This window comes from Tasmannia lanceolata, unplaced genomic scaffold (genome assembly GCF_043159265.1).
Source record: "Tasmannia lanceolata isolate RefF3 unplaced genomic scaffold, GAP_Taslan_0.1 ptg000005l, whole genome shotgun sequence".
Taxonomy (NCBI): domain Eukaryota; kingdom Viridiplantae; phylum Streptophyta; class Magnoliopsida; order Canellales; family Winteraceae; genus Tasmannia; species Tasmannia lanceolata.
This window is the reverse complement of record NW_027518682.1, coordinates 12,690,951-12,718,324: the sequence shown is the minus strand read 5'-3', so window position 1 is coordinate 12,718,324 and position 27,374 is coordinate 12,690,951. Positions and strand designations below refer to the sequence as shown.

At 37.1% G+C, this 27,374-nt stretch overlaps 3 protein-coding genes across 3 annotated transcripts; 2 read left to right on the top strand and 1 right to left on the bottom strand.

Annotated features, from left to right (window-relative positions):
- The first annotated feature begins 1,893 nt into the window (after window positions 1-1,893).
- On the top strand, window positions 1,894-15,311 carry LOC143877536 (Thioredoxin family protein). The gene is made up of 12 exons (XM_077379643.1): window positions 1,894-2,291; window positions 3,611-3,675; window positions 5,329-5,401; window positions 5,600-5,618; window positions 5,896-6,015; window positions 7,052-7,121; window positions 7,716-7,759; window positions 9,222-9,263; window positions 9,873-9,932; window positions 10,100-10,167; window positions 14,779-14,836; window positions 14,978-15,311. The coding sequence occupies exons 1-12, from the start codon at window positions 1,978-1,980 to the stop codon at window positions 15,083-15,085; spliced, it is 1,041 nt and encodes a 346-aa protein (XP_077235758.1). The 5' UTR covers window positions 1,894-1,977; the 3' UTR covers window positions 15,086-15,311.
- Window positions 15,312-16,833: 1,522 nt separating this feature from the next.
- Window positions 16,834-21,451, top strand: LOC143877537 (alpha carbonic anhydrase 1, chloroplastic-like). The gene is made up of 6 exons (XM_077379644.1): window positions 16,834-16,989; window positions 17,590-17,798; window positions 18,245-18,351; window positions 19,745-19,847; window positions 19,931-20,113; window positions 21,161-21,451. Exons 1-6 carry the CDS (start codon window positions 16,926-16,928, stop codon window positions 21,284-21,286), a joined length of 792 nt encoding a protein of 263 aa, XP_077235759.1. The 5' UTR covers window positions 16,834-16,925; the 3' UTR covers window positions 21,287-21,451.
- A 2,077-nt stretch (window positions 21,452-23,528) lies between these two features.
- Window positions 23,529-26,346, bottom strand: LOC143876663 (protein IQ-DOMAIN 17-like). Its single transcript, XM_077378350.1, has 4 exons — window positions 26,203-26,346; window positions 25,701-26,131; window positions 24,289-24,414; window positions 23,529-24,219 (listed from the first exon to the last, which is right to left on the bottom strand). Exons 1-4 carry the CDS (start codon window positions 26,300-26,302, stop codon window positions 23,650-23,652), a joined length of 1,227 nt encoding a protein of 408 aa, XP_077234465.1. The 5' UTR covers window positions 26,303-26,346; the 3' UTR covers window positions 23,529-23,649.
- Window positions 26,347-27,374: the final 1,028 nt, after the last annotated feature.

Sequence of the window (27,374 nt, the reverse complement as noted above, 5' to 3'; positions counted from 1 at the left end):
TATATTTTTTTTTTCTAAAAAGAATATTCACTTTTCTTAAAGAAACAAAAGATAGTGTGTCATTACTAAAAATAAATATTAATGATATTATTAATAATAAATAAAAAAGATTTACTTCTCGGATTCGGATGTTAAACGGATCGGATATACCATTTACCAGATTCACATCCGCTAAGAGCCGGATATCTCATAAACAGATTCGGATAATATCCACTTGAAACGGATTCGGATAATATTCGCTTTAAACGGATTCGGATGCGGACGGTACTCGAATTTCCGAATATCCATTTACACCCCTAGATACAGTTGAACTCAAACACTCAAACACTGAATAATAGTTACCTTATAACTGATGATATTTACACATACAATAAAACAGAGCCACCCAGAAATACAGTCAAGAATGCCCACCTCCCTCTATCCAATGTAGCAGATTTGGATTGACGATCCACCTGAATTGGACTATGTTTTGATCATCAAAACAGTCAGGTGTTAAGCACTTAAGCCACAAACAGAAGTAGCTTTAAGATACATAGATGCCGATAAATCACCGATACAGTACGTTAAACTGATTATATCGCCGCCTGGTTATTATGAAAAAGTCAATTAGCAGAGTCAAAATCAATTAAAACATACAATTCCAACATAACCCATGAATCTAATCAACGACTACTTCCATTTGTGTTATTGATGCAGTCTTATAACTACATATTGAAAATGTTCCATCATTTCTTCAAGATAATCTGAAGTGAGAATGCCAAATATGATTTGAGTAGTTATGAGTAATCTATGGACGTAGAACATGCTATAACAATATTTCTATTTTAATGCTATTTTAGTCAATTTTTAACTTCTATTTAAGTTGCTATAGATTGACGACTAAGATTAATTGCTTGTGTCAATTTTTCCTTATAAAAAGATATTATCAAATCATTGTAATTCTTATTTGAATTATTGAATGAAAATTGCTCATTGCTCTTTAACTGACTTAAGCTTTTGAGTTTTTTGAGAACTTTTGAGTTACAAGGATTAGCCTTGTATAGGAACCTCCATATTTTCCATCTGCATCATACCAGGCCGTCTTCTAAACCTTATTGGCCCCACGGATGGGGTCGTAGTCTTCTAAACTTTATCGACCCCATATTGACGGGCTTTCCATTGCAACAAACAGCAGTACCCTCCGTTATCCACCCAATTAGGAAGGGGGTTGTATTAAGTATGCAGTTGATGAGCCATAAGGCCCTCACCTGGCCTTACTATACCAATTTTGGTGACCAATTTAACCACCTTGCGACCATGTATGAAGGTTCCTCCTCCACTCCGACTTAAGGATGGTAACTTAGCCCAATCACGTTACACATGATCTGATTTCTATCCAGTCTTCTTCTGAGTATCTAGACACAAATCGCATATGGTCATGGTCCAAGCGGGCCAACCACACAGGATGAGCCTAACCATTTATTTTTTGGTCACAACATACAGAGTGGTGGTAACCCGTAGATCATCTCCAGAGGATGATCCCAACCCTCGGATCTGCAGAGATTTCTATAATGTCCAGTCACTCTAGAAATTGGAGGATTATGACCATCCAAATGGAAATGTCTGCCGACTCATGCAACAGCCGGTACCCGAAATGCCTTGTGCGATTGTCCCTGGCAAATCCCTTTTTTTATTTATTTATAAAACTTTCTACTTACACTCTCGGTCACAACATGGAGTGGAGGCTGTGGAGGTAGCCTTGGGGTACGGTCCACATACAAAGGAACCCCTCAACGAACGGTCCAGATTTCATATAAGTCGAAAGTAAATTTCCATCCGTGCCCTGTTGGTTAGAGGATGTTACTGTTCACCCCCCAATCTGTTTCGCGCCCCTTAAAACCAACTCAAACCGTTCATTTCTCGAAAAAGACTCGTTACAGTAGTACACTCCTGTCCCCTCAAACCCCCTCCCTCGACCCAAAACCGGCCGGAGAAACAATGGCCGGCGTTCTCCACTTCCCGTCTCCGAACGCCTTCCGGCCACTCCCTAAGCCAGTGAAATTGAGCCGTCGGATTACTTTTAGGGTTTCAGCCGAGATTCAAGAAACTTCTTCTTCTTCCTCTTCCTCTGTCAGCACCAAAGAAGAAGAGAAATTAGGGTTTTCTGGTTCTTCTCCAACGATTTCTCCTCCTCCCGATTTCAAGCCTCCGCAGCCGAAGCGGTTTTCCGTCCGTCCGGACAAGACCTTCGACATTTTCACGGCTTCTCTCGCCCTGCCATTTCGTCTCGGCACCGGTGTTTTTGCTCTAGGGTTTGATTTTTCTCTTGATTCTACTCATTCATTTGATTATATTAGGGTTTCTGGTTTTTTTTACTATTTGATTATTTTGATAATTTGGTAGGGTGTTGCTGGAAAACCGTCCAAATTCAGGAGAACATTATATCAAAATTCCCACATAACCCTAAAATTTTCTCTGGTTAGATAAGCTTTTTTTATTTTGTTAGAATCTTGAGTATTTTTCGTTTATACTTCGACGAACCCATCTCACAGTTCGTTGCCCTTCACCTCTGTGCACGAGGCTTTATGATACATGCACTTGTGTATTGCACATGTTTGTGCAAAGTCTGATGTGAGTGGGGTGTAACTGTTTTGTGTGTTTTGGGCTACCACGTAGTGGTGCTTGCGAGTTTTAAAGTGTTGTTATCAGTTTAGTCCGGTGTCAGTTGAGAGTCCTTAGCGTGGTTGAGTAGTGGATTCATGAGTCTAGTAGTGAGGTAAGTCATGGGATGTATAGTTATTGTAACAGTTGAATGCTTTGTATTTTCTTGGCATGAATGAACGAAGGCTGAGATTTGCACAACCAAAATTCCTTGCTAAGGATTGGAGGTTTCGGATTTCCCTCGAAGTAAATCCAATTCTCTCTCTTCTTCAACACTACACCATAGGTGGTAAGAGGAGAGGACGTATTACTTTATAGTTGGATGATCTAGATGTCTATTTGGTGAACTATATCGTTGATAAGACACAGTACAAAAGCTGCCCTGGTTAGTAGACTTAAAAATGGATGGCTGAAAACAAAAATGGTCAGCGGTCCACATTTAACAGGCAAAAGCACATTGATCGGTTGGTTAGCTTTGTCTAACTGGTGTGATTTTTGTAACGTGGGGTATCCATGGTAGGACTACCATAAGGACAGTCTGAGTCATGTGTATCGTAGTGTCATGCGATGAATTGGGATGGGTTTGCTGTGATAGACCAGAAAGAAGCTTTTAGTCTCAGTTCATGGTCTTAGTATAGTTATCTTGGAGAAACTTGCTTTTAAAATTCTTCAAAAATGTAGGGAATGAAATAATTGAGTTCAAACATGTAGCAGAAATAGCTCATTGGTTATTGTATGTTGCCGGGCATCAAAAGGTTCAATAAAAAAAAATGTCATTTGCTCTGACAGCATTAGGGTCTGCATGTTAACGTGGTAGTATTACCTACAAAACCAAACATACTTCTTAAAACATATACACAAGAAATGCCAGATACAACTAGTGATGTCTCTTTGATGAAGTAAACTGCACTAGTGGTTATATAGAGCACTTGCAGTTACTCAAGTTTCTTGTATTTGCATTTCATGGCAGATATTCAGTATCTTCTGTATCAGAGGATGAGATCCCACCAGGAGAGTACGCATTGAAAATTTCAGGTGATATGTGAAACATCTTATCTATGTGGAAGTTATGTTACTCATACTATATGCTTAACTTGTCTCTTGGTAACCATTCAAAAAAAAAAAAAAAAACCTTGTCTCTTCGTTTCTTTATTTTTTTTTCATTTAAAATAATCTAACATAATTAATTCAAAGAGAAATGTGACTATTGGCCTGGGGTGGCAAGCCTCCTCATACATAAGTACATGTCTATAGATGCGGCATTATGTCCATATCATAAGAATTTGAGAAGTTCCAATATGATTTGCAGGTTCCATTTGTGCATTTCTCAATGAATATTCCGATGTCATTAATCTCACAAAAAAGTCCGAAGATTTTCCATGGGAAAGACTGATTGTCTTCATTTTACTTTTGTAGTCCAGAGCAAGGTTTTAAATTTCGACCGAAATCCGAAATTTCGGGTTTCGGTGGAGACCGAAATCGTAATGCATAGTAATCAAAACGTTACTTTATTTCGATTGAATTTTGAAATTTCGCTTCTCTCGAAATTTCGTAAAAAATGTAAGGGATTTCACCCAAAAATCTGGATTCTTGATAATTATTTAATATTATCCTGAAATTTGGGTGAAATTATGTATGAGATAAAATAGGCGTAAAAAGATTTTGGCTCAAATTTTGAAATTTCGGCTCAAATTTTGGCTTCGGTGAGTATCGAAACGCATTCCGAAACCGAAATTTAAATCCTTGGTCCAGAGCATAGCCCTAGAGATATCATAATAGCACAAAGGGGAGGAACACCAGTCAATCAAACAGAGGAAGGTGTCAAAACTGATTTATGTGATGCTGTCATTATCACATCATCTTCTGGTCCTCATTTTCAATTTGGGCCGAAATAGGAGAAGCCTTTCTTTTTTCTGTCTTCTGATTAAGAAGATCTTTTCAGTAGTTTAAGTTGGGTTTTTGTCGCCCCCCTTTTATGCAAATTCATACAGCCAAAAAGTGCGGGGGGGTGCCAGAAACTAGGTTTTGGGTTTTGGCAAGTCTAGTGTGCTTAGAACTTCCTAATTTTGGCTGGTTTAGGTCTTTTAGGGTTAGGGAAATCCAAACCTGAGATTATTGTTGGCTTAGATTAGGACTTTTAGGGTTAGGGAAATCCAAACCTGAGATTATTGTTGGCTTAGATTAGGAATTGGTAAGCATTTAGGTTTCTTTCTGCTGGAGTTTGTTAGTATTCTGAATTTTATGAACTTCAGGAATATGCAATTTTTAATTGTTATAGAGCTAGATCTACATGTTTAACCATAATCCACGTATATATGGGTCCATGAGCCCATCTTTTAACCTGCGCTTTGAGGCGTGCTTCGCCTTGTGGCGCACACCTCGAATGCCTCTCAAAATGCTGGATTAGGTCTTTTATTGGTAGGCAATTCAAGAGCTGAGGCTGTCTTGTTAGGTTAGGAATTGACTAGCGTTTATGTTTCTTTGTGTTGAGATTTTCTATACTTTTCTGAAATTTATAATCTTTGTGAGCTGTTCCAACCTTTATTTTGATTTGGGTTCATATCTTCTATCTTTTGATGTGCTTTATTATTATTTTTTGATGAATACCCGTGTGGATTATCTTGGATATGTTTATTTAATGGTTTTTCCTGCATCAGTTTGGAACTTGAATGTTACTGAACTTTACAGGTTTGACATTCAAAGAGACCTCAAAATTAGGCCCTCGTCCAGAGAAGCTAATTGAGATTTATGAATTTGAAAGGTACTTTGTTTCACTGAGCTATATCACTTTCAGCTTTCACTTAAGAGGTACTGTACAAGTGCACAGTTAGTTTTAAATGATCGAGGAATGTTTGTTCTGGTATCTATTTATCTTATCAATATCTGCGAGGTAATAATACTGAATGCATATATTTCTTGCCTCAAATATGGATTATCATGGACCATGGGGAAACATCAGCTGTCCATTCTGCCGGAAGGTAACATCATTCTTTGTTGGTTGGAACCTTTGAAATTTTTTTTCTTTAAAAAAATGATTTCTTCTCCATCAATTTTATTTAGTTTCCATACGCTAGTTCACATATTCTTAGTTATTTTCCTTGGATCGTGGTAATGGATCGAAATAGGCAGAATCCCATCGAGTGCTCTGTTGGGCCTGTTTTGAATGGTCTCATTTTTACTTTACTTTACTGTTTTTTTTTTTTTTTTTTACTTTACTGTTGTCAGGTGTAGACGATATCTTTATTACTTTTACAGGTTAGGGAAATCGTGAGCATTTTGGATCTGGATGTCGTGTTCTATCCTTGCCCAAGAAATGGTCCAAACTTTCGCCCAAAGGTTTCTCAAATGGGTGGAAAACAGCAGTTCCCTTACATGGTCTGATAGTGTTCCTTATGTTTTGACACAATGGTTAGAAGAAGCATGTTAAAACTATTACAGAGATTTGATTGTTTTCTTATTTCATTTGTTCTGTGCAATAGTATGCATGTACACTTTTGTTGCTAGTGTCTCCCCTTTGCCATGTGCACGAAGTCCCATCTCCTTGTCGGGCTCAGTTTTTCAACATATTTGATTTACAGATCATTTTTTTGTTTGTTTGAGAATTTAACATTTAATTGCTAAAGGCTGAGTTTTATGATTTATATCTTTCTCATTTATGAAATGGATTTCAGTAATTATATCACCACGTTTAAGCATTTTGCTGTTTATGTCAAACTAGCGTATTATGGGCAGATTCCATATGGCATTGATATGGATGTTTGCTAGTTCTTAATATGGGTTTTCCTCCAGTCACACATGTTTTTCAATGATGTGACATCTTGTTGAAGTTGGCAGGGATAATATGTTTAAAGGAGATTCTATATGGTGTGGGGCCATATAGTTCAGCATTTTTCAAAAAGTACTGTACAACCCACTTCGTAGGATGTTCTAAACCATTAATTTGTTGGGTCAGAATGTAAATAGGTTGTGCCCCAACAAATGAATGGTTTGGATCATCCTACGAAGTGGGCCGTACAGTACTTTTCGAAAAATACTGGACTATATGGCCACACACCATATAAAATCTCCCTTTAAAGAGGGCCATTTTATGTTAATCCGTCTTCCACCCTAGCTAAGAAAGGACTCGAGTGCCTCTACTTGATACTCTTAACCAACAACAACCTTTCACAAGCCCATGGACAAAATCCCCTGGGTGACTGCACAGTTTTATATCTGTGTGCGTGAGTGTGCATGGCACGTGTGCCGATTCCACACATTGTTTGAGTGGATGTCTATTCCACTTGTTTATTTTGTTTATAGCATTCATTTATGGATATTTTTTTGCCTTTTGGTCCTTGGATGGACTCATATTATTTGAAAATTGAGATGCTTCAAAGGGAATTTTGCAGCTTTAGTTTTGCTTTGGTTGCAGGTGGACCCAAACACGGGCGTTGCAATGTATGAATCAGACGCCATAATCAAGTACCTGGTTGAGAAATATGGTATGTTTTTTTTATCCCGTTCTGAAGTTTGCACAGTCATTTCTTCTCATTGTTAATTCACCTTTGAGATTCTTGCAAATTATGCTTTCCATGGGGGCCAGGTATTCATTCTTTAATTTAATTTTCAATTGCTTATGGTCAATCTGAATTATTTCACATCAGAGAATTCTATTGCTTAACATGTGTCTGATTTTGCATTTCCTGTGTATTAAATAAGATTGTGACAGGTCAACCTCATAGAATTGAGGAACTATTCTTGCATATATTTCTTCAATCAGATCTCAATTGGGTATTATACATATTAGCTGGTTCTTTGTGCCAATATCCTTTTATTTCGGAGGATTTTTTAGATTGTGACAGTTCAACCTCATAGAATTTTGAGGAACTATTCTTGCATAGCTTTTTTTGATCAGTTCTTAATTGGGTATTATACATATTAGCTGGTTTCTTTGTGCCAATATATTTTATTTTGGTGTATATTTTTTCTTTTAAAAAGGCTTTATTGACTTTAACATATACTTTCCTTTTCCGTCTATATATTACCTTGTCTGTATTGTAATCTGTTATCTCTTCTGTTGTCTTTTATTTATGTAGGTGATGGAACTACTCCTTTGATGTTGTCACTTGGGCTACTAACTGTAAGTTTTGTCTTAGGTGACTATGCACAGTTTTATGCTTTTCTTTCCTAATTTCATCTTCACCAATCTTTTGGAAGGATATCTGTTTCATCCATATTTGAAACCAACAGTTGAGATAGCAAGGACCTGTTTGTTATTTTATATTTCCCTTGTATCCATATTTGTAGTTTTTGCTTACCCTGATTACTTGAATAATCTAGAGCACTTTTGCATTTTTCTCTTAATCCATAAGATCCAAGACATGTGAGACAGTTAATCTCCTCCACGTCTTTACCTCGTCATTCTGTCTAAATGCCTATGCAGATGTTTTGTGACAAGCAAGTAGCTATACATATAGCAGCCAATCCATTTTTCATGATAAAATGAAGCATTGCCATTAAAAAATGATAAAATGAAGCAAACAAAAGTTGATTGACATTATGTTCAAGAGAAGGTCACTAATAAGGAAACCATGACATTATATTTCAGGTCAGCAGTTTGATTGGCTGACATGTTGATGTAAATCCAATGAGTCTACATGCCCACAAGCTCCTCAATGAGCCTCTCCAATCTGATGGCAAGCTTATTAAAGAACGAAGAAGAAATAAAAATGTTTTGAAAAATGTACGGGCGATCTCAATGATGGGCCCACCTGTAGTCTATGTTATACAAACTTCTGGAAATCATGTTATTTTTATGATGGGGATTTTAGATGATTTCACTTTGATATTTAGGGTTGATTAAATGAGAGTTATGAGAAGGGTTCCCTAGCATGAATTTATTTTCTTGCTTTATGTGTGTTGCTTTCTTTTGTCAGCAAGTTTCTTAGTGTAGGAGTTGACTCGTAACAGGAAAGTAGAGGTATGTGTTAGGGCTTTGGTTTAGGTCCCACCTCCCGTACATGATGCATGGGCAAGTTCCTTGTTTTTTTTTGAAGAATGTTAGGAAAAGAAATTAGAGTGTTTGTGTTTATCTTTTCTTCTATTTTATTTCTTTTAGTTTCTTGAACAAGGTTGGTCATGTTCTAGTTATTATCTTCTTTTTATTCGCTGAGACACTTCTGCTATTGTTTCTTTTAAAGGTATAAATGATGTTGGTATTGCTCAAGTTAATGTTCCTTTGATTTTCTGAGTTGTTTTTGCTGGGAATTGACTTTTTATTTATTTGTTTTTTGGGAATGGTTGGACTTTATTTATTTTGGCTGCATTACATGTTTACCAACACCATCAAGTGTAACTGATCATACAATCTTGTTAGCAAGCTGTGAATGAATGATATTCATGCTCTAGCTTGAGGGGGATTATTTAGATAGCAGGACCTGGTTGTCATTTTGTAATTTTTCCCTTTATGCACATTTTTTCTTTCAGTTCTTACCCTTTTTGAATGAAGTTTGAATTCCTTCTGACACCTGACTACTCAAGAATATTTGTCTGTTTCCTCATCCTTCTTCCCTGTTAACTTATGCCAACTTGTCTTATTGCAGACTTTAACTGCGGGATTTGCAATGATTGGTCGTATGGGAAAGGCAAGGCATTTATCCTTCTTACTTTCATTCAACACATTTTTTTGGAACAAAAACATAAGGAATTATTTGTAATCCACCAAGAAAAGGTATGTTAGTATTGCTTCTTTTTATTATTCATTTCTTGGATCGCCCATAGATGAAGCCAAAGATGAAACCCACATCATCATGTGGGGCCAGCCACTTGGCATCCTCACCACCTATTCCCCTCACCAGCAATAGTGAAAGAGGAGGACAAATATAAAAGCAATAAAGGCGGAGTTCATCTTCTTTTACGTGACTAATGGGTTTATTCAACGCATTTTTATTCTATGCAAGCCTTTACTACTTTTCGCTCAATGTGCTTTTATCTTTGCTAATCTTCTTCTCCAAAAATATTTTAGAAATTACCATGGAAATTTGTCATATTTCCATGAAAGAATACTTAGATGGAATTCTTTTGTAAAGTAAATTTAGAGTAAGTCTTGATGGATGTAAACTGCTCACAGAACCACTTTATGCATTCCAAGTTTAACGATTAATTTGGGTCCATTTATAAAAGAAAAAAGAAATTCCTGGCACAAAATTCTTCCTAAAGCACCTCTTAATCCTACTGCTTATTTATTTTTACAGGGCTCTATATATACTCCTTCAATACTCCCTCCAAGACCACTTGAATTATGGGCATATGAGGTTCGATATTTGGGATTAACTTCTTGTGTTTATGGTTCTTTTGCCTTAATTGAGGTATCAATTAACATTATTGAATGTAAAAGGTCATGCCTTGTTCTTTTTATTTTACAGTTACTTAGTGTGCTAAGACTGATTGATGACGTAAAATATTTTATCTGCTCTTTCAGGGTTCCCCTTTTTGCAAAATTGTACGTGAAGTTCTAGTTGAGTTGGAGTTACCACACATACTATACGCGTACGTTCTCTGTCCTTGGATGTTATAAAATGATCATATTTATATTGATTTCTTGTTCTTTTTTTTTTTTTTTGAATGATTTTATATTGATTTCTTTCTTTTACCATTTTTATGGAAAGTGACCCATATACTGTTAGTGTGTCTAATATAGGTATCATATTATACATTTGAGCGTTAAGTTCTGAGTGACTTTTTTTACCATGTTGAATTTCATAATGACGAGTTGCTTTCTAGCCCTTGGAATTTGGAAGCTAACATGGATGTTCATTTACTTTCCTAGGACAACAAAAATTTATAGGTGCTTTATTTCTTGTCTGTTAAGAATTGCAAGCTGTAAAGTTATTTCCTGATCCTTTGTTTTTGAGATCACATTGCAAGTTGTTAATTTTAAGTTGTTAACAGTACATCCTCTTCACAACAGTGCATTCTTATGGTCTTTATTTAAAAAGAAACAATTTCTTACCTAGCTGCATCTCAAACTTCTCTAATATGCATACTTTATAGTTTATATAAGAAGAATGATATAGCAAGACATGCTACATTTTGCATGAGTACGGATATGAGTGTTGGAATCCAACACGGGTATCGTGTGTTAGATTCTGCTAACCTCAAAAAAAAAAAAGGAATTCTAGAATTCGGCTAATTTTAATTCTTTTACATGATAATATGGTTAGATATTGGAAATTTTGCTAGGTTTAGTAAATATAATGTTTTATTTCCACATTAAAGAACTTACTAGGATAGATAAGACTCAAAACAAATCCTAAAGTATTGATATCTGACATGTTTCTGAAACGTGTATTTCATTGATTCAGAAGACTCCTTGTAACATAGGACATGCCCCACTGAAAAGGAAAAAAAAGAGAAGACAATCGACTGAGAAACTACTATTGACAAACCACTAAAAGCCCCTCATTTTTGTCTCGTAGTAGCAAATTTCATCCAGTTTTAAACGATAAAAAATATCTACTTTTGATTGATTGGAAGAGAGAAAACCTTATCGGGACCTTGATTGGAGTCACCCAAGACATCCAATCCAACTTCACCGAGGCCAATATAGAATAAACCGTGACCATTTATCTTTTTATCTTTGTTATATATATATATATATAGCAGAAGAGAAAAGGAAATAATTATTAGAATTTTTCCCAAAATTCTATGAGAATTATACATCACTTTTCTGGACTTTTTTTAACAAAGGCACCCATTCAACCCACATATTTTCAATCCTACCCCTCATTTATGCTTTTTAACAAAGGCACCCATTAAAGCTACATAATTTCAATCCTACCCATTTTCAGAATTATTTGAAAAAACAAATAATTATTTGCTAGCCACCTTCTCCAAAGGCTACGTCTCGCCCATCCTTTGCAATTGTACGTGTTCAGAGATTTGTCTTATTAGACGTGGTGAAAAACTGCACGGAAATACTATTTCTTGAAAGGTGGCTAGCAATAATAAGTACCGAAAGAAGCTAGCAATAATAATCATTACGTAGTAAAGTTTTGTAAGGAAATTACCGACAACGGGTACCTTTTTATGACAATTATAGAAAAACTACAAACAAGAGGTATCGAAATATGACAATTACGAAAAAACTACTTTTCCTTTGTAGTTTTGTAGGGAAAAGTAGTTTTTTGAGGATATTACGAATTCCGCACACCTTTAAAAATATTTACGAATTCCGGGCACCTGAAGAGGAACAACATATTATGAAAACTTCTATAGATTGGAGGGCTAGGATCAGCCTATGGAAATGTTTTTACGGGCATAGCGTATTGATGTTGTGTTCCATCACATAGACGGTTTGGATCAACCTATGATGTGGTATGTACAGTTCTTTGTCGGCCCGTGCAGTGCACGGGGTTTTTTACTAGTGTGTGTGTGTGTGTGTGTGTGTGTGTGTGTGTGTATAGCAGAAGAGAAAATGAGAGAATTATTTGAATTTCTCCCAAAATTCTATGAGAATTACACATCCTTTTTTTTTTACTTTTTTTAACAAAGGCACCCATTCAACCCACATATTTTCAATCCTACCCCGTCCTTTATGCTTTTTAACAAAGGCACCCATTAAAGCTACATAATTTCAATCCTACCCCCCTCCTTTATGCTTTTTTAATAAAAAAAGTGGACAAAGTCAACGGATTGGGTACATATGTTACATAATACTACGGATTTTTGTGAACAGATTACATAATACTACGGATTCAGGACGCCTTTCAAAATATTGACGAACCCGATTATTTTTTAATATAGAACGTGTTCATTTAGTACATAATACTATGGATCTCGGCCACCTTTCAAATTATTCCAGGTCCCACTCGAATGCATGCATTTGGCCATAGATGGTGCGCGAGACCCACCTGTCAAAGCATGAGTGTGAAATACTCCACCGCATCAAATGGGAAAGTGATTAACCATTTATATTTTTCGTGTTTTTACTGCTATATATATATATATATATATATAGCAGAAGAGAAAATGAGAGAATTATTTGAATTTCTCCCAAAATTCTAATAGAATTACAAATCACTTTTTTTGACTTTTTTTAACAAAGGCACCCATTCAACCCACATATTTTCAATCCTACCCCTTCCTTTATGCTTTTAAACAAAGGTACCCATTAAAGCCGCATAATTTCAATCCTACCCCCTCCTTGATGCTTTTGTAATAAAAAAAGTGGACAAAGTCACTTTGCAAAATTACGGATTGAGTACATATGTTACACAATACTATGGATTTTTGTGAACATATTACATAATACTACGGATTCAGGACACCTTTCAAAATATTGACGAATTCCGGGCACCTTAAGAGGCACAACATATTATGGAAACCTCTATAGATTGGAGGGCTAGGAGCAGCCTATGGAAATGATTTTACGGGCACAACCTATATTTCTGTTGTGTTCCATCACATGGACGGTTTGGATCAGCCTATGATGTGGTCCGTACAGTTCTTTGTCAACCCGTGCATCGCACAGGTTTTTTACTAGTGTGTGTCTGTATTATGATTTAGTACACACATGTCATGTCCTGTCCGACACGAAAGGAGTGTCGATACTCCTTTCGACTCTTTTAAATGTGCTGCTAGAAGTGTCAGACTTAATGTGGGTGTACGAACAAACTTTTTTGACCGGGTCAAGTGTGACATTCTGTTTTATCATTGAATATTGTTTTTATCTCTTTCATTATTAACTCTTCCTTTATTATGAACTCTTCTTGCTATTATCCAATGGGCCCTGGTCATTCTTGAATTTTGCTACTGTGAATCCTCGCTTTAGAGATATGGGGATGAGATTCAGCTCAGCAGAGTCCCGATGGCTAGTATGGTCCCCAAGTGGACCCTCTCCCCTGGTTTCCTTTAATTGAACTTTGAGATGTCTAATTTAGGTAACCTGGACCCAATCTTCAGGGTCGAAGAACACAGTCTTTACCAGTTGAGCTAGAGGCTCATCCCCATTTCCTTCCACCTTGGCAGTGTGGAGGTGTGATTCTGTATTTTAATTTTAATTTTTTCTCTTTCTTACCGGTCTTTTTGCTTATAAAATTGGCTGAAGCCAAAGATGCTATTGCCGAGGAAGAGAAAATTAGGGTTTTGGATAGGGAGTTCATTGTACGACAAAACTCTGTTGAAATCAAATAATCTGATTCAGTTGAATTAGAATTAGATTTGGGAAGAACGAGTAAAGGATTGTCATTCTGATCAAAACAAAGTTGCAGTCCAAGAACAAAGGGGTGGTTTTCACAACTTCAAAAAGTGAAAACTTGCTCGTTTTAGAAAAGTTGGGAGAGAAACCATGATGGGGGTTAGGTTTCACAGAAGATAATCTTTGGTTGAAGCAAAATCAAGTAAACAATATGGGGTTGATTCGCAGAGTTTAGTATCAATTGGATAAGGATGACACCTGGAGGAAGCGTCCAACAACAAACTTGTAGGGGGCTTCACTCTTTCGAATTGGAGAATGTTGTCGAGTAGGTCTGCAAAGTTTAGATTAGCTAATTTCTTATTTCTCATGGGTAGTTTAGGTTTATAGTGTGTAGAGATTCTTGGTGCACTTTTGGTAATGGCCAGTGATAAATCGGCCCCCATGTATCTTAAATCGACCCCTTCTAACGTAAAATGTTAGGGCGTGTGAATAAAGTTGCCATCTGCAGTTAAACACCATACAAGTGTACAACTCACACGCTCTAATGTTTTCCGTTAAAAGGGTCTATTTAAGGTATATGGGGGTCGATTTATCACTCCCCTTTGGTAATTTATGTTATTTAGTCAGTCTTATAATTTCCTTTGTCGTTAGGTTTAGGGTTAGATACTTAGATTATGTAATTTCTTATCCATTGGGTTATTCTAAATAAAACTAAAAACACTTTTGAAAGCTTTCACCTTCTGAGTTTTCTTATGAACCTTTGCAGAGTCGTGATTTTCAGATCTGAAATCCTCCCTAGAAAGGTTTTGATCATTTGCTTAGTTGTCTGATAATACATCAAATTCTGTCATATCATTTATAAAAGATTTTCAGCGATTCTTTTTGCAATGTTGTTTCTAATGCCTAAGTTCTACTTCCATTGTTTATCACATTCTCTGTTCTAATAGTAGGCTGCATTGCAGTACTGCTCGTGGCAGTCCAAAACGACAGATCTTATATGCGAAGGCAGGCCATTTTCAGGTCTCTATATCTTACCATTTTGAGTGTCCATGTTTTTGCAATTTGCCTTCATTGTTCTTGCAACCTAGTCACAACTTCATGTTGACTTTCCATGTTGATCTGTATATAGGTCCTTACCTAATTTACTGTAATTGTCGACAGGCACCTTATTTAGAAGATCCCAACACTGGGGTGAACATGTTTGAAAGTGCTGAAATTATAGACTATCTGAGAGCAACATACGTCCTTCCAGCAGATCAACCTTCCTAAGTTTCCGAGGTTCTTTACTCCCTCAGTATGTATTTTTGTATATTTGCATGTAGTTTTCAACTGTTGAGGATGTTTTTCCCTCCATCTTCACAGGATTGTAAATGCATGTGTTTACTTGGAAATACATTTACATGTAAAATATAGGTCATCAACAGAAGTGTTTCACATACACACATGTATACTGTATATTGCTTATTTTCCTATTTATGTAATTTTGTTAAGTACACTCCTGATGCCAGATAAGCCATCAAACCCGAAAGAAAAGAAAAAGTATAGAAAGAAGAAATTGTTACTTTCAAAAAAGAAAGAAGAAATTGTATAAGACAAAGCAAAGGACTTGCACCCAGTGCTTTCAGCAAGGGTGTGATTTAATCCTTCTATCTAGAGTGCCCCGGGATTATGTTCCTTGGTAGTCTTCAAAGGCATTTTCCTCCATATTCTGAACTGTTCCTTCTTAGTGTAGGCCTTTGTTCTTTTCTTTTTTCTTGTTTATTTTCTAGTGGGCTTAGTTCCTCTTTGGTTAGAACTTTCTTCTCACCACCTCCATGTGTAGAGGACAAAGCCTGTAGACCCACTAGAGAAATTCCCTGAGATAAGCAAATGATCTGTAGATGCTTGTAATCCATGACAAATGACCTGTCTGTAGAAATAGAAGAGCCAAAATTATGTGCTCTCTTTTTAGAAATTATCCTCCCACTCCTCTAATGGCTAGAAATGACATGGGCATGGTTTGTGGGTAACTTGACACATTTAGACAATTAATTGCTTCTAACCCATCCATTTTGAAGCAACTAATCCAATCTCTAGGTGATTTTTTATTTATTGTACAACCTTCCTGCAGGAGCCATGGATGTGAGGTCCAGATCATGTTGTGGGTGGGCCCAGTCATATGGCTTATGGCGTGATCTCATTGCAGTTCAATGAGGCTCTTCCACCACATCATAGCGGGTCCTACCTTTGATTGATTTGAACCATCCATTGATAGGCCTTTCCTAGGATGTCATATGGTCCACAAATCACTACAATTATCCAATTTTAATTTCTAATTATGTGTATTTTTTGTTGTTTAATGTGCACTGTTGTCTTGATGTAGTTTTGGACCGTTCATTTTCAACGAAAAAAATACATATTATTGGATCCTAGGCTCAGTTCATGGGCATTTTTTTTTTTGCCATTCAGGATCCAAAGCAAAGGCCTGTCAAATGGACGTTTCAGATCTATCAAATCTTGGAGCCACCACACCCTACTGGGTGCGCCTCATTGTAATACAATGTGGTCGCGCTCTACTGAAGCATTAGATCACGTTCTTTTATCGGTAACTTCTCATTCTTGCCTAAAGAATCTGGCAGAAACGGAGTGATGAGAAACTTTAGAAACGGTTATTTATCGCTTCAAGGAATCCTATTTTTTAGTCGAAGTAGTAGTTGAAATTTTGGAAATGGACCTCGGCTTCCATCATTCTCCACCCCAAAAAAAGGGAAAAATCCCGTAAAAGAATAGTTGCCGAACACACCCTTTACTTGTCTGGATCCTTTAGTGCAATTTTTATGCTATGGTCTCTCCACCATAATTGGGCCAAAAGAATCTGATGATTTGGGTCATATAGACCAAGTCAATACCTAATTTTTTTCTATTTTTTGTCGAAAGAAACAGACAGAATACAAATATGGGTAAAAAGCTCCAACAGTTTGGACGAGAAATCTCAACTAACATTGCAACTCCTCTAAATTTAGAAGAAACTCCACCATATTTAGTATGGGGGTGGTCAATGAACTTATAAATCAAACAGATTCTCTTCCTTTGGTGTTTCCCAGAGAAAGAGAGAAAGATCACCATCGTAATGGGCTCCAAATTCGCTGTGTTCATCTGTGCTTCGCTGCTCGTTGCATTTGCTAATGCACATTGTAAGAAAATTAGTTTTCTTTTTCTATTATGTTACTGTCATCAAGGATTTTGTTTTGAACCATTTTTTCATGAAGAAGAAGATGATCCTAATAAAATCCTTCAAGAGAGCCTTTTGAAGGATTTTATTACATTGATGTCTTCCAGGATTTCTCTCTCTAAGGGGCAGTTTGGATACGCGGATTTTAGAATCCAAGTTTTAGTTTGAAAGTGGTGTAAGATTCTGGATTTCACAATCCATTATCTTGGATTTTAAGTAAGAAATCTAAGTTTTAGAAATCTCTTCCCCTTCCTGAGATTTCTAAAACCTGGAAACCGGACGATTGCCTACTCTCGCTCAATGGAAATAAGGGTGAGAAATCAGAGAATTAAGGACGGCCTCCTTCTCTCTTCTCCCATCCATGATTCTGAGGAAATCCAATAATCTAAAATCCGAATATCCAAACGGCCCATAAAAGTGTTGGTTTGGTACATGTGGTAGGGTGGCTGTATGGGACAATCCTAAAACATGCATGTTTTCGTATCATTTTTCTCTTCTTTATTTGGCTGTTGGAACAATCATAATTCTCATGTATTAACCAAAATTTGTTTTTTTTCATTAGATCACCCAAAATTCAGCTATACTGGGCCCCATGTGGGACCAGGGAAATGGGGGAGCTTGAGCCCGGATTATTCTCAATGCGATGGAAAAAATCAATCTCCTATAAACATCGAAAAGAAGAATATTGTCAGAAGCTCAAAATCAGAATATTTAACCAGAAATTACAAGCCAGCAAATGCTACATTAATCAATGTTGGCTACAAAATAGAGGTCTGTTCTTCATCTGCATTAAATCATCTGGTCTGGTGTGCATACGTAATACCAGCCGTTGGATAATCATCTAACAGCTATAGCATCATGGGGCCCACCATGGAGAATCACTGGCCAAAAGATTACTCCAATCGGACAACTAATCATCTCTTTGAACGACCATTCATTTTTTATTTGTTAATTACTCTCATATGCATGGTCAGATCCAGCGGTTGGGCCGAAATCTTGTTCGGATCATTTGGATCCATCGGACCTTCTGCGCCCACTGACACCCCTACTCTCCTTCTAAAGATCAGAGATGATAAATACATTCCCTTTTGTTCATTAGAAACCCGGATTTTATGATTAGAGAGAAAATGATTCTATAATAAAAACAAAAGGGGGTGCATTTATCATTAGCCTAAATTCATTTATCATTTATCTTTTGTTTTTTTGTTTCTTTGCAGTTACGATTGGAGGGTGATGCAGGATCATTGTTGGTAGATGGAAAGAACTACTCATTGAAACATATGCATTGGCATTCGCCTTCTGAACACACCATAGACGGAAACAGGTAACTCTATCTTTCTTCATTTTGTGCCCATTTTTTTAGTTTTTTTTTTTAAGGGAAATGATATCAGCACCAAAGTTTTTTGATAAACATGCGCTCCACTTGTCTGTCGTGTAGTATTTAAAGAGATGTCAGAGGATATTACGGTTCTCAAAAAGCTCTTAATATTTGTCTAAGGAACCCTAAAACATAGGAGTGAGCTTTGATTATAATATAGAATAGATGCAGAATTAAGAAATAGGAGTGAGCTTTGATTATAATATAGAATAGATGCAGAATTAAGAAATGAATGAATGAATGGATAATAGAAAATGATATCCATATTGCTCCTTGTTTTAATTATGTCGTCTAGGGGTGGTCATGGTTCCGGTTTGAACCGAGGAACCGAACCGAACCGGCACATATGGTTTGGTTCGGTTCGGTTCCATATTTATATGGTTCGGTTCCGGTTTTAATATCCTGGAACCGATGGAACTTCGGTTCGGTTCTGGGTTTGGGATCCCGGAACCGAAAACCGAACCGAGAACCGACCCTCACCTTAAAACCCAATGCCTCATCGCTTGATAAAATCACCCCACCCCCTTTTAATTCAGCCCTCTTTAACGTGTTGCTTTGCCTTTAAAATTTTAATTCACCTCCCAAATTTGTGCTTGATTATTCCAAATCTGTGCATGTTTGTAGGTCATATATAATTTTTGCATTGTCCAAATTTGTGCAAATTTATGCCTGATTATTCCAAATTCGTGCATGTTAGTCTTTGTAGTTCATATATAAACAGGACCGAACCGATTATAAATACGATTAGGCAAAATATCTACATTTGGTGAAGGTTGGGTAAACCTAGAACCGAACCGAACCGATTATATATTGTTCTGGTTCGGTTCGGTTCCAAACATATATGGTTCGGTTCTGGTTCCAATTTCAGGGAACCGATTATATATGGTTCGGTTCTGGGTATACCCCAAAACCGAACCGAACTGAACCATGTCTACCCCTAATGTCGTCACTTTATTAAACATTTTTCTGATCGGCAGTTGAGAGCTTTTTTAAAATTGTAATAGCCTTTAACATTTGTTTAGGCAGCTATTAAGGCCTTGTTGTTTTGGATTTTGAGAACTGATTATTGGACTCAAAATTACTGTTTGTTTTGGATTTTGAGAACCAATTGTGAGTCCAAAACTTATTATTGGACTCAAATTGTGTTCAATTTTGAGTACAATAATAAAATTTGGATTCATAATCAGTTCCCAAACTCCTACACAATCATCTCTCAAAATCCACAGAAACTACTTCTCTAATATTACTTTACAACATCCTACAGAAACTCAGCAAAACAACCCAAATAATTGAAAATTTTACGAAAAAAATTATACATTTGTTTTCACATGACTGGTAGGTATCCTGCGGAGCTTCACGTGGTTCACCATAGCGAGGATGGAGACGCCGCCGTGGTGTCAATCCTCTTCCAATTTGGGGATCCCGATCCCTTCCTCGACCAGGTATAGATTAAAAAATAAAACCTTAATCAAATGGATGTGAAGACTGCTTTCCTTCATGAATTGATCTTTATTCTACAATGCAGATAAAAGACCATTTGGACCAATTGGCTAAAGAGACATGTGACGCTGATGAAGAAGCACAAATACCCCTCGGAGTCCTAAGAACTAAACAAATTAGGCGGACTACCAAAAAGTATTTTAGATACCATGGATCTCTCACCCTTCCTCCTTGCACACAAAACGTCACCTGGATCATCCTTGGCAAGGTATATAATTTTTTGTTTACATGTTTACAGTGTTTGGTCACCATGAAAAAAACTATTCCATGGAATATATTTGTGGGGTCAGTTGTGAGAGATGGGAGGACATGGAGAGACTTGAGAGGGTGGGAGTGAGGGGAGCATGAAAAGCTCCTAAAAACTAGTGAAACAAAAAGCCAATTAAATAGTTTTTTTTTTTTTCATTAGATTTTAGGGAATTTTATTCTATCTCCATTCCCCCCACTCAACTCTCTACCTCTCCTTCCTTCTCTGCTCTTGTCATACAATTAGGCCCAAAAAATTTCCATGGAATACATTTTCATCGTTGTCGAACATGGCTGTATAGTTTATACACAAAAAATACGGTGTATGTGAATACCAAACTATACTACTTGAATCATCGAGAGACTCACTCAACCAAAACAGACCTCCTTTGACTATAACTATTAGTTATAGACCAAACATGAAGATATTATTATCATCAGTGGGTCAAAATAGTAAATGCGGAGAGGGCGATTTTCACTCACAAATAATAATATTTTGTTAAATTTTATCCTCAAATATTAACCATCCTGTGGTAATCAGATGGTGTTGAATGGCACATACATTGCTGATCCAGTCTATTTTCACCCATTTTTCAAGCATTTTCACCTTCATTTGTTTTTTTCCCCTGTTTGGATTGCAAGAATTTAGAAAAAGTTTGGAATAGAACAATATTTTTAAAAGTTCCTAATTTTTTTTTACGAACAAAAAATGATAACTTGAATTAACCCTATTCAATTTTTATTTATCGGGTCCTTTAATTTATCATGTCCCTCTAAATTAATCATAAACATATCATTTTCCTCTAAATTGTGGAAAGAAAAATAAAATTTCCATGAGAAATGGTTTTCTTTCAATCCAAACAGGGTTAAAAATGACAGAGTTTCCACCAAAAAAGGGAAAAAAGGTGGAGATGCTTGGAAAGAGGGTGGAGATTTCATTTATCCTTAAAAAAAGTTTATACTCGTTTGGCCTTAAATTTAACTACCATGCATGTATGTATGTTTGTAGGTGAGAGAATTGTCCAAGGAGCAATTAGCTGCTTTGAAAGCGCCTTTGCCTGAAGAGTACAAACAGAACTCAAGGCCTACACAACCACTCAATGGTCGAACTGTGGAGCTTTTAAAGTGCGACTAGTAGCATTATGACGCATGTATGGTCATAAAACATGTCATAATGCCATCATCATTAGTCAATTGGATAGAGAAGAGTAGCTCTTATGTGTTTGTGAGCATTGAACCATATTTATGGGCAACATTATTATGTATTTAGTAGTTGTATGTACTTGGAAAATTATCTCCCTCCCATGCATTCATGCATATCTCATCTTCATACATGATGAAAGAGCCATTCCGTTTTGAATCCAATAATCAGTTTTGGACCCACAATCGGTTCTCAAAATTCAAAGCACACAGAGAAATCAGTGTTCTCAACGATTTCCACAACACTCATATTACCTGACTAAATTTTGCTCGCAATCGATGAACCCTTAATCGTTTTCTTCTTTTCAGTCCTGATTTGTTTCATTTCTTGGCCCCGTCATGGGTACGTTTTTTGTGAAAAGAGAGTTGTCATTTAACATTTTATCAATCTATGCATCAAGTTGATTTTGAGTCATGCTCAAAGTTGCCTTTTTTATGATTCTCAGGTGCAACTTGGGCAGGCAGAGCCCGAACCTGACGGGTTGGGTTGAGTTCGGGGTTCAGGTTGAGGGCTGGGCAACCCGACCCGAGTCAGCCTGGCATTTTTAATATTTTTTTTATATTTTTTAAGCTTAAAATCTAGGGTTGGGTCGGGTTGAACTCTGGTCGGGTTCGGGTTGGCAAAAAGGTTCCTCGGGTCAGGTCGGGTTGAACCTCGTCGGGTTGGAACTCGGGTCGGTTTCGGGTTCGGGTTGAGCAAATGGTTGGTCAAGTCGGGGTCGGGTTGGCCTCAACCCGACCCAACCCAACCCGAGTTGCACCCCTAGATACTCTGTGGACCTGTTCAAGTTCGTCTCTTTATTAATCTCTGCTCAAGGTTTTTCAAAATATTTCTTCTCATTTTCTTGCTTTTTTTTTTTTTGTTCTATGTTGCTTTTGGTTGGCTCGAAGTGTTGAGAAACCTACCAGATTCCACAATCTTCGGATTCACAAGCATGGCCTGATTCAGCTATAACTGTCAGGAAGAAAAAACATACATTTATAATCATCACGCTTCTATCTGGACAATAAATGCTATACATACATTCACAAGCATGCCGTGGTTCTTTAAATAACTTTTCCTACAGAAGTTAACTTAGGTTGTAAGTGAAAAGTTCTAAGAACACCAAAATAGGTATGGAAGAAAAAGTTTTCATTAATACTGATATCATGGTTTTAGGTTCTGGTATCTTCAGTGTCAATCTCAAAATAATAAGACAAATTGAAATCTACATATGGACACATGAATTTCATGTTCTTGGGTTCTGGAATTCTCATACCCAACTGCTAAACAAAAGGAACAAAATGAGAAAGGAAGCCGGGAACCCCACGTAAGATTCAGATGCTTTGAACAAATGGGAAATGATATCTGTACTCCTTTGTTCAATAATGGCACCCCAGTCTTTACTTTCACTTTTCTTAGTAGCTTTCAAAGGCTATTAAATTTCACATGATGCTCTTAAAAGCCAATTAGAAAGTTATCAAGTGTTGTGTGCTATTGTTTTTTGAGGAAACAGAAGCAAGCATAGAACCTTACCTTAATCCTATGTGTTAGGTCTAAAATTGGTAACAGGTTATGGTAGGGCCGGAAAGGCTGATCTGACACACCACAACTGAAGGGCTGGTGGAGTCCTGCGCTGCACAAGGGCACAGACAAGAAGATAAAGGGTCAGAGGACCAACCCGGAGTGGTACTCCTGACGGGCGCTTCGACACTCAAGTCAGTATGAGCAGGAGTGCAGAGCAATGTCAGAGCAAAAGCTTAGGGTTTTGATTTTCAGATCCCTCACCTTAGCACAAGTGAAGGCTATTTATAGTGGTTCTGAGCCACCTGTCCAAGACAGGTGGTAGCCCCTGTATGGACCAGGTCTCATACCTAGGAAGGGTAGGTGGAAGTCCCTGATTGGTCCAGGTGTCACACCTAGCATGGACAGGTGTTGGCTTTGCAGCGGTCCCTGTGAGGGCCACGTGTCAACAGCCAAATGGTTGCTGAGTTCGGACCTCATCAGTGCTGAGTTCGGACCCATCAGTGCTGAATCCGGACCCCATCACTATGTGACCTTAACATGTCAAAAAAAAAAAAAAAACAGTATTCCTATTGTGTGCTTCTCTAACCAGTCTCCATTATAATCATAAGGGTCATAGGATTATACTTGAGATAAAATTCTAGACAAAACATAAGAATCCTTGAACTAGGGGTGAGAAAATCAATTTCCATTGAAAAAGCACCTCAAATTTGTCGTACCTATGTCCAGTACTTTAATATTAAGAGCAACAAGTCAGTACAAATTTTGTATCTATACTGTATTTTCCATGACTGTCATATCATTAATCTCCTGAATTTCCCAATAGAAGGTGTGTTTGTGTCTCCACCATTGCTCTCTGTAAGCGAAACACGTGACCTTTCGGTTCTAATTGGAGGCAGAGAGTTCTTCATATGCAGGCTTGTCTGCCTTGGTGAATTGGATGCCGAATTTATAGCTGGAAAAGATACCCTTTTCCTCACTGAGCTTGAGATCTGAGACCTTATCTTCGCCTTCGAAGATGCCGTAAATGTCATGTAATTCGGTGTAGGTGGCGTCGAATTAGAACACCCCCCATCCCAAACTTGAGTTCTCTCCTCTGCATCCTCCTTATGATTCTTTAATTTAAATTTTTTGGGGCTTGGAGAAGGGGTATGGTATGGTCTATTTTTGGATAAAGGAGGCGTTAGAGGTGATTGATGAAGATGATTTATGGGTTTTCTGTCAGGTTTTATTCTGCCTTCATCAACCATTTTTACTGAACTTGCATCATTGTCATGATAATTAAATGGTTCAAGTGAGCTAAAAGTGGTGATAGCCTCCTTTGATTCACCGTTGACTGATGCTGGGACTGTTTTACTAAGAATCTGCAATTCATCCTACATATTAAATAGATTTGAAATCTAAATAAGGTTAGAGGTGTGAAGATTAACTACCTGATGAGAGAAATAATCAGGGGAGGTCATTCCTCTTTCTCTGTTTCTCTGCAATTTGTCTAGGACTTGCTCTGTGGTAAGATTCCTGTAATCCCAAGCTTCTCTACTGCTTTTATCATCCATTGACTGCAAAAATGGGTACATAATAATCAGAAAATCCATATTAAAAAAGTAAAATTTCCCAAAACGGATTCCAGGGGGACAAAATTACATTAGACCAATAGTACTCAAATTCAAAAGATTAATGAAAAGCCTAAGGGGCCTAAGTCAACCAAAAATTAGATATCCTAGATATGTACCACCCTTGATATTTCATCAAACAGCAGCTTACGACTTTCACAGTACCTGACGCTCGGCGGCTCGGGCACCATATGAAAACTCAGAAAAAAAGTTATGTAGAAATTGGTAATAAGCAATGCACTGAGGCAGCTTCACCACATTCCAAGCACCCAAGTTCAGGCGAAGATGGGTGTCAAATTAACCATCAAAACACTTTAATTAACTTAAATACCTAAAAATAATAACACATTAGAATTCACAAAAGAAAATGAATCTAGACAATACCATGAACATAACTGAAAAAACTATTAATGGAAAATGATGAAAATTCTAAAAGAAGTGAGAACAGAACACTCACAAAAAACCAGAGAAAAATAAAATAAAGAAGTCCAGAAATTATCATGATCATAATCATAAACAACTCATTATTCAAAAATCATGAAAAAACTTTGGGTGTGTTCGGCAACTATTCTTTTACGAGATTTTCCTCTTTTTTAGGGGTGGAGAATGACAAAAGCCAAAAAAATCTCAAAAATCATGTTCGGCTAAGTGACCCGCTAAGGTCCTTTTCAAAAAAATTTGCTACTTTTTCGACTAAATAATAGGATTCCTCGAAGCGATAAATAACCGTTTCTAAAATTTCTCATCACTCCGTTTCCGCCCGATTCTGTAGGCGAGAATGAGAAGTGTTTCCGAACATGCCCTTATCTACCAAACACAGTCATCACATATCCAAATCAATGAACAATTTGTAAACGATGGTGATGATGAAAATTTTTCATTTGATATTTTTATCTCTATGCAGTTGCCCAAGTGACCAAGGAATCTCTATGCAACTTCAAGCATTGAAATACTTTAGAAATTTAAGCCACGTATTACCCTTCAAAGATCAGCAAATCATGAAAGAAGTAAAAAAAAAAATCACTTATAAAGTTCATCCGATTAAGATTAACACTCATTGTAATCAACTGCCAAGATCTAATCGAAAAAAATTCAGTGCTCCATATTTTTTTCGTTAATGAACTGCTAGGGGTCCACAAAAAAAATCACTTCTAAGGATGCACTTTCGATTTCAGCTTACATACCAAAAAAACTTACTTCTAAGAAAAAGAAAAATTAGTTGCAGACATTACCATGAACTTGTATTGATGCTCTGCAACTTCTCCACAAAATGGATCCTCTCCATGAAATCTAGTCTGAGTAAATTTCCTATTATTCTTCAAACTGATCAACCTTTGCTGTCGTACTCTCTCTTGAATTCGAAGCAGAGACTTAATACACTGCAGGGTTACATCGGCTCGTTTCCGAATGTAGTGTCCGCGGACAATGGCCTGAATTCTCACGAGGGCTTTGAGGGACTTTAGAGCTCTCCTTGCTAGATATCCACGAAGTGCTGCCTGTATTTTCGTGGCGGCTTCCACTAAATGAGCATTGTTTCCCTGTTCTATGCTGATTTTGGATGGTGGATGAGAGAGTTTAGTCTGAGAGCCCTCTATGATTGATTGGTTTGGGCTTCTTTGGATGTTTTGCAGAAGTTCCAGGTCTTCTTCTCTTTCTCTCTTGTCTGTGTAGTAAAAAGAAAAAAAATGTTGAGATTTGAATGAAGAAGAGTAAGAAGGCAGTGGGTGTCATTACCTTCGTATTTTGCAATGTGTTTGAAGAGGGATTTTTTGAGGAAGGACTGAAGGTTTTCATGAGGGCTGAAAGCCATGAGCTTGGTAGTTTTTTTTCTCATGGAGACTCGGGGAGGGAGAGGGAGAGGGACATGGAGAAAGAGAACAGCAGTCAAATGCTCTGCCACTGAACTATGAACACATTTTAATTTGGAACATTTAAGTTATTTTAATTATTTAGATAATAAATGTTTACACATTTAATATAAAGAAATGATAACAGCAGAGCCATATTTTAATAATTGCACAAACCCAGCTTGTCTTTTTTTTCTAAAGCGGCATGTGAGAGCTTCTTCGGAACTGTAACAACCTTTTACAACACCTAATATATATATATATATATATATATATATATATATATATATATATAGGAAAGTGTCTCTAGTCTCTCCCCTAGATAAGCTTATCTACTCCTCCCTTTAAAAAAACACAGTAGGCCCACGCTGTTTGGATGATCCAAAGCATTCATTTGATAGGTCCTAACATAGATAGGGTGTGCTCAAAAAATCAGCACCAAAGGGTCATCCTAGAACTTCATTTTATTGGGCACACCGTGTCCAAAATGGACGCATATAAACGTGGACGTTTATATGTGTCCATTCTGGGTAGCACAAGGCACCACAAAACGAAGTTCTAGGATGACCCTTTGGTGCTGATTTTTTGGGCACACCCTATCTATGTTAGGACCTATCAAATGAATGCTTTGGATCATCCAAACAGCGTGGGCCCACTGTGTTTTTTTAAAGGGAGGAGTAGATAAGCTTATCTAGGGGAGAGACTAGAGACACTTTCCTCATATATATATATATATATAAGAGAAAACGGTTCCTACACACATGTGTAGATAAGTTATCTACACATTAGCTTAAAATACAATGGGGGCCACATTATTTGGGTGATCCAAACCATTCATTTTTTAAGGCCCTCTCATAGATAGGGTGTCCACAAAAAATCAGATCCATAGGATCATCCTAACCATTTCAAACTTTGGAGGCAAAAATGAATTAATTTGTGAAGGTTTAAAGACATCCATTTTACCTCCACAAATCGTAGGGTTGGGATGATCCTATGGATCTTATTTTTTGTAGACACCTTATCTATGTGAGGGCCTTTAAAATGGATGGCTTGGATCAC

Coding starts and splice junctions, on each gene's coding strand:
- LOC143877536 (XM_077379643.1), top strand. CDS start 1,978: ATGGCCGGCGTTCTCCACTTCCCGTCTCCGAACGCCTTCCGGCCACTC. Junction 7,122..7,715: donor GTACCTGGTTGAGAAATATG/GTATGTTTTTTT, acceptor TTATTTATGTAG/GTGATGGAACTACTCCTTTG. Junction 9,933..10,099: donor TTGAATTATGGGCATATGAG/GTTCGATATTTG, acceptor CTGCTCTTTCAG/GGTTCCCCTTTTTGCAAAAT.
- LOC143877537 (XM_077379644.1), top strand. CDS start 16,926: ATGGGCTCCAAATTCGCTGTGTTCATCTGTGCTTCGCTGCTCGTTGCA. Junction 18,352..19,744: donor CACACCATAGACGGAAACAG/GTAACTCTATCT, acceptor CATGACTGGTAG/GTATCCTGCGGAGCTTCACG. Junction 20,114..21,160: donor CCTGGATCATCCTTGGCAAG/GTATATAATTTT, acceptor GTATGTTTGTAG/GTGAGAGAATTGTCCAAGGA.
- LOC143876663 (XM_077378350.1), bottom strand. CDS start 26,302: ATGAGAAAAAAAACTACCAAGCTCATGGCTTTCAGCCCTCATGAAAAC. Junction 26,132..26,202: donor ACACATTGCAAAATACGAAG/GTAATGACACCC, acceptor TTTACTACACAG/ACAAGAGAGAAAGAGAAGAA. Junction 24,415..25,700: donor AGCATCAATACAAGTTCATG/GTAATGTCTGCA, acceptor CCATTTTTGCAG/TCAATGGATGATAAAAGCAG.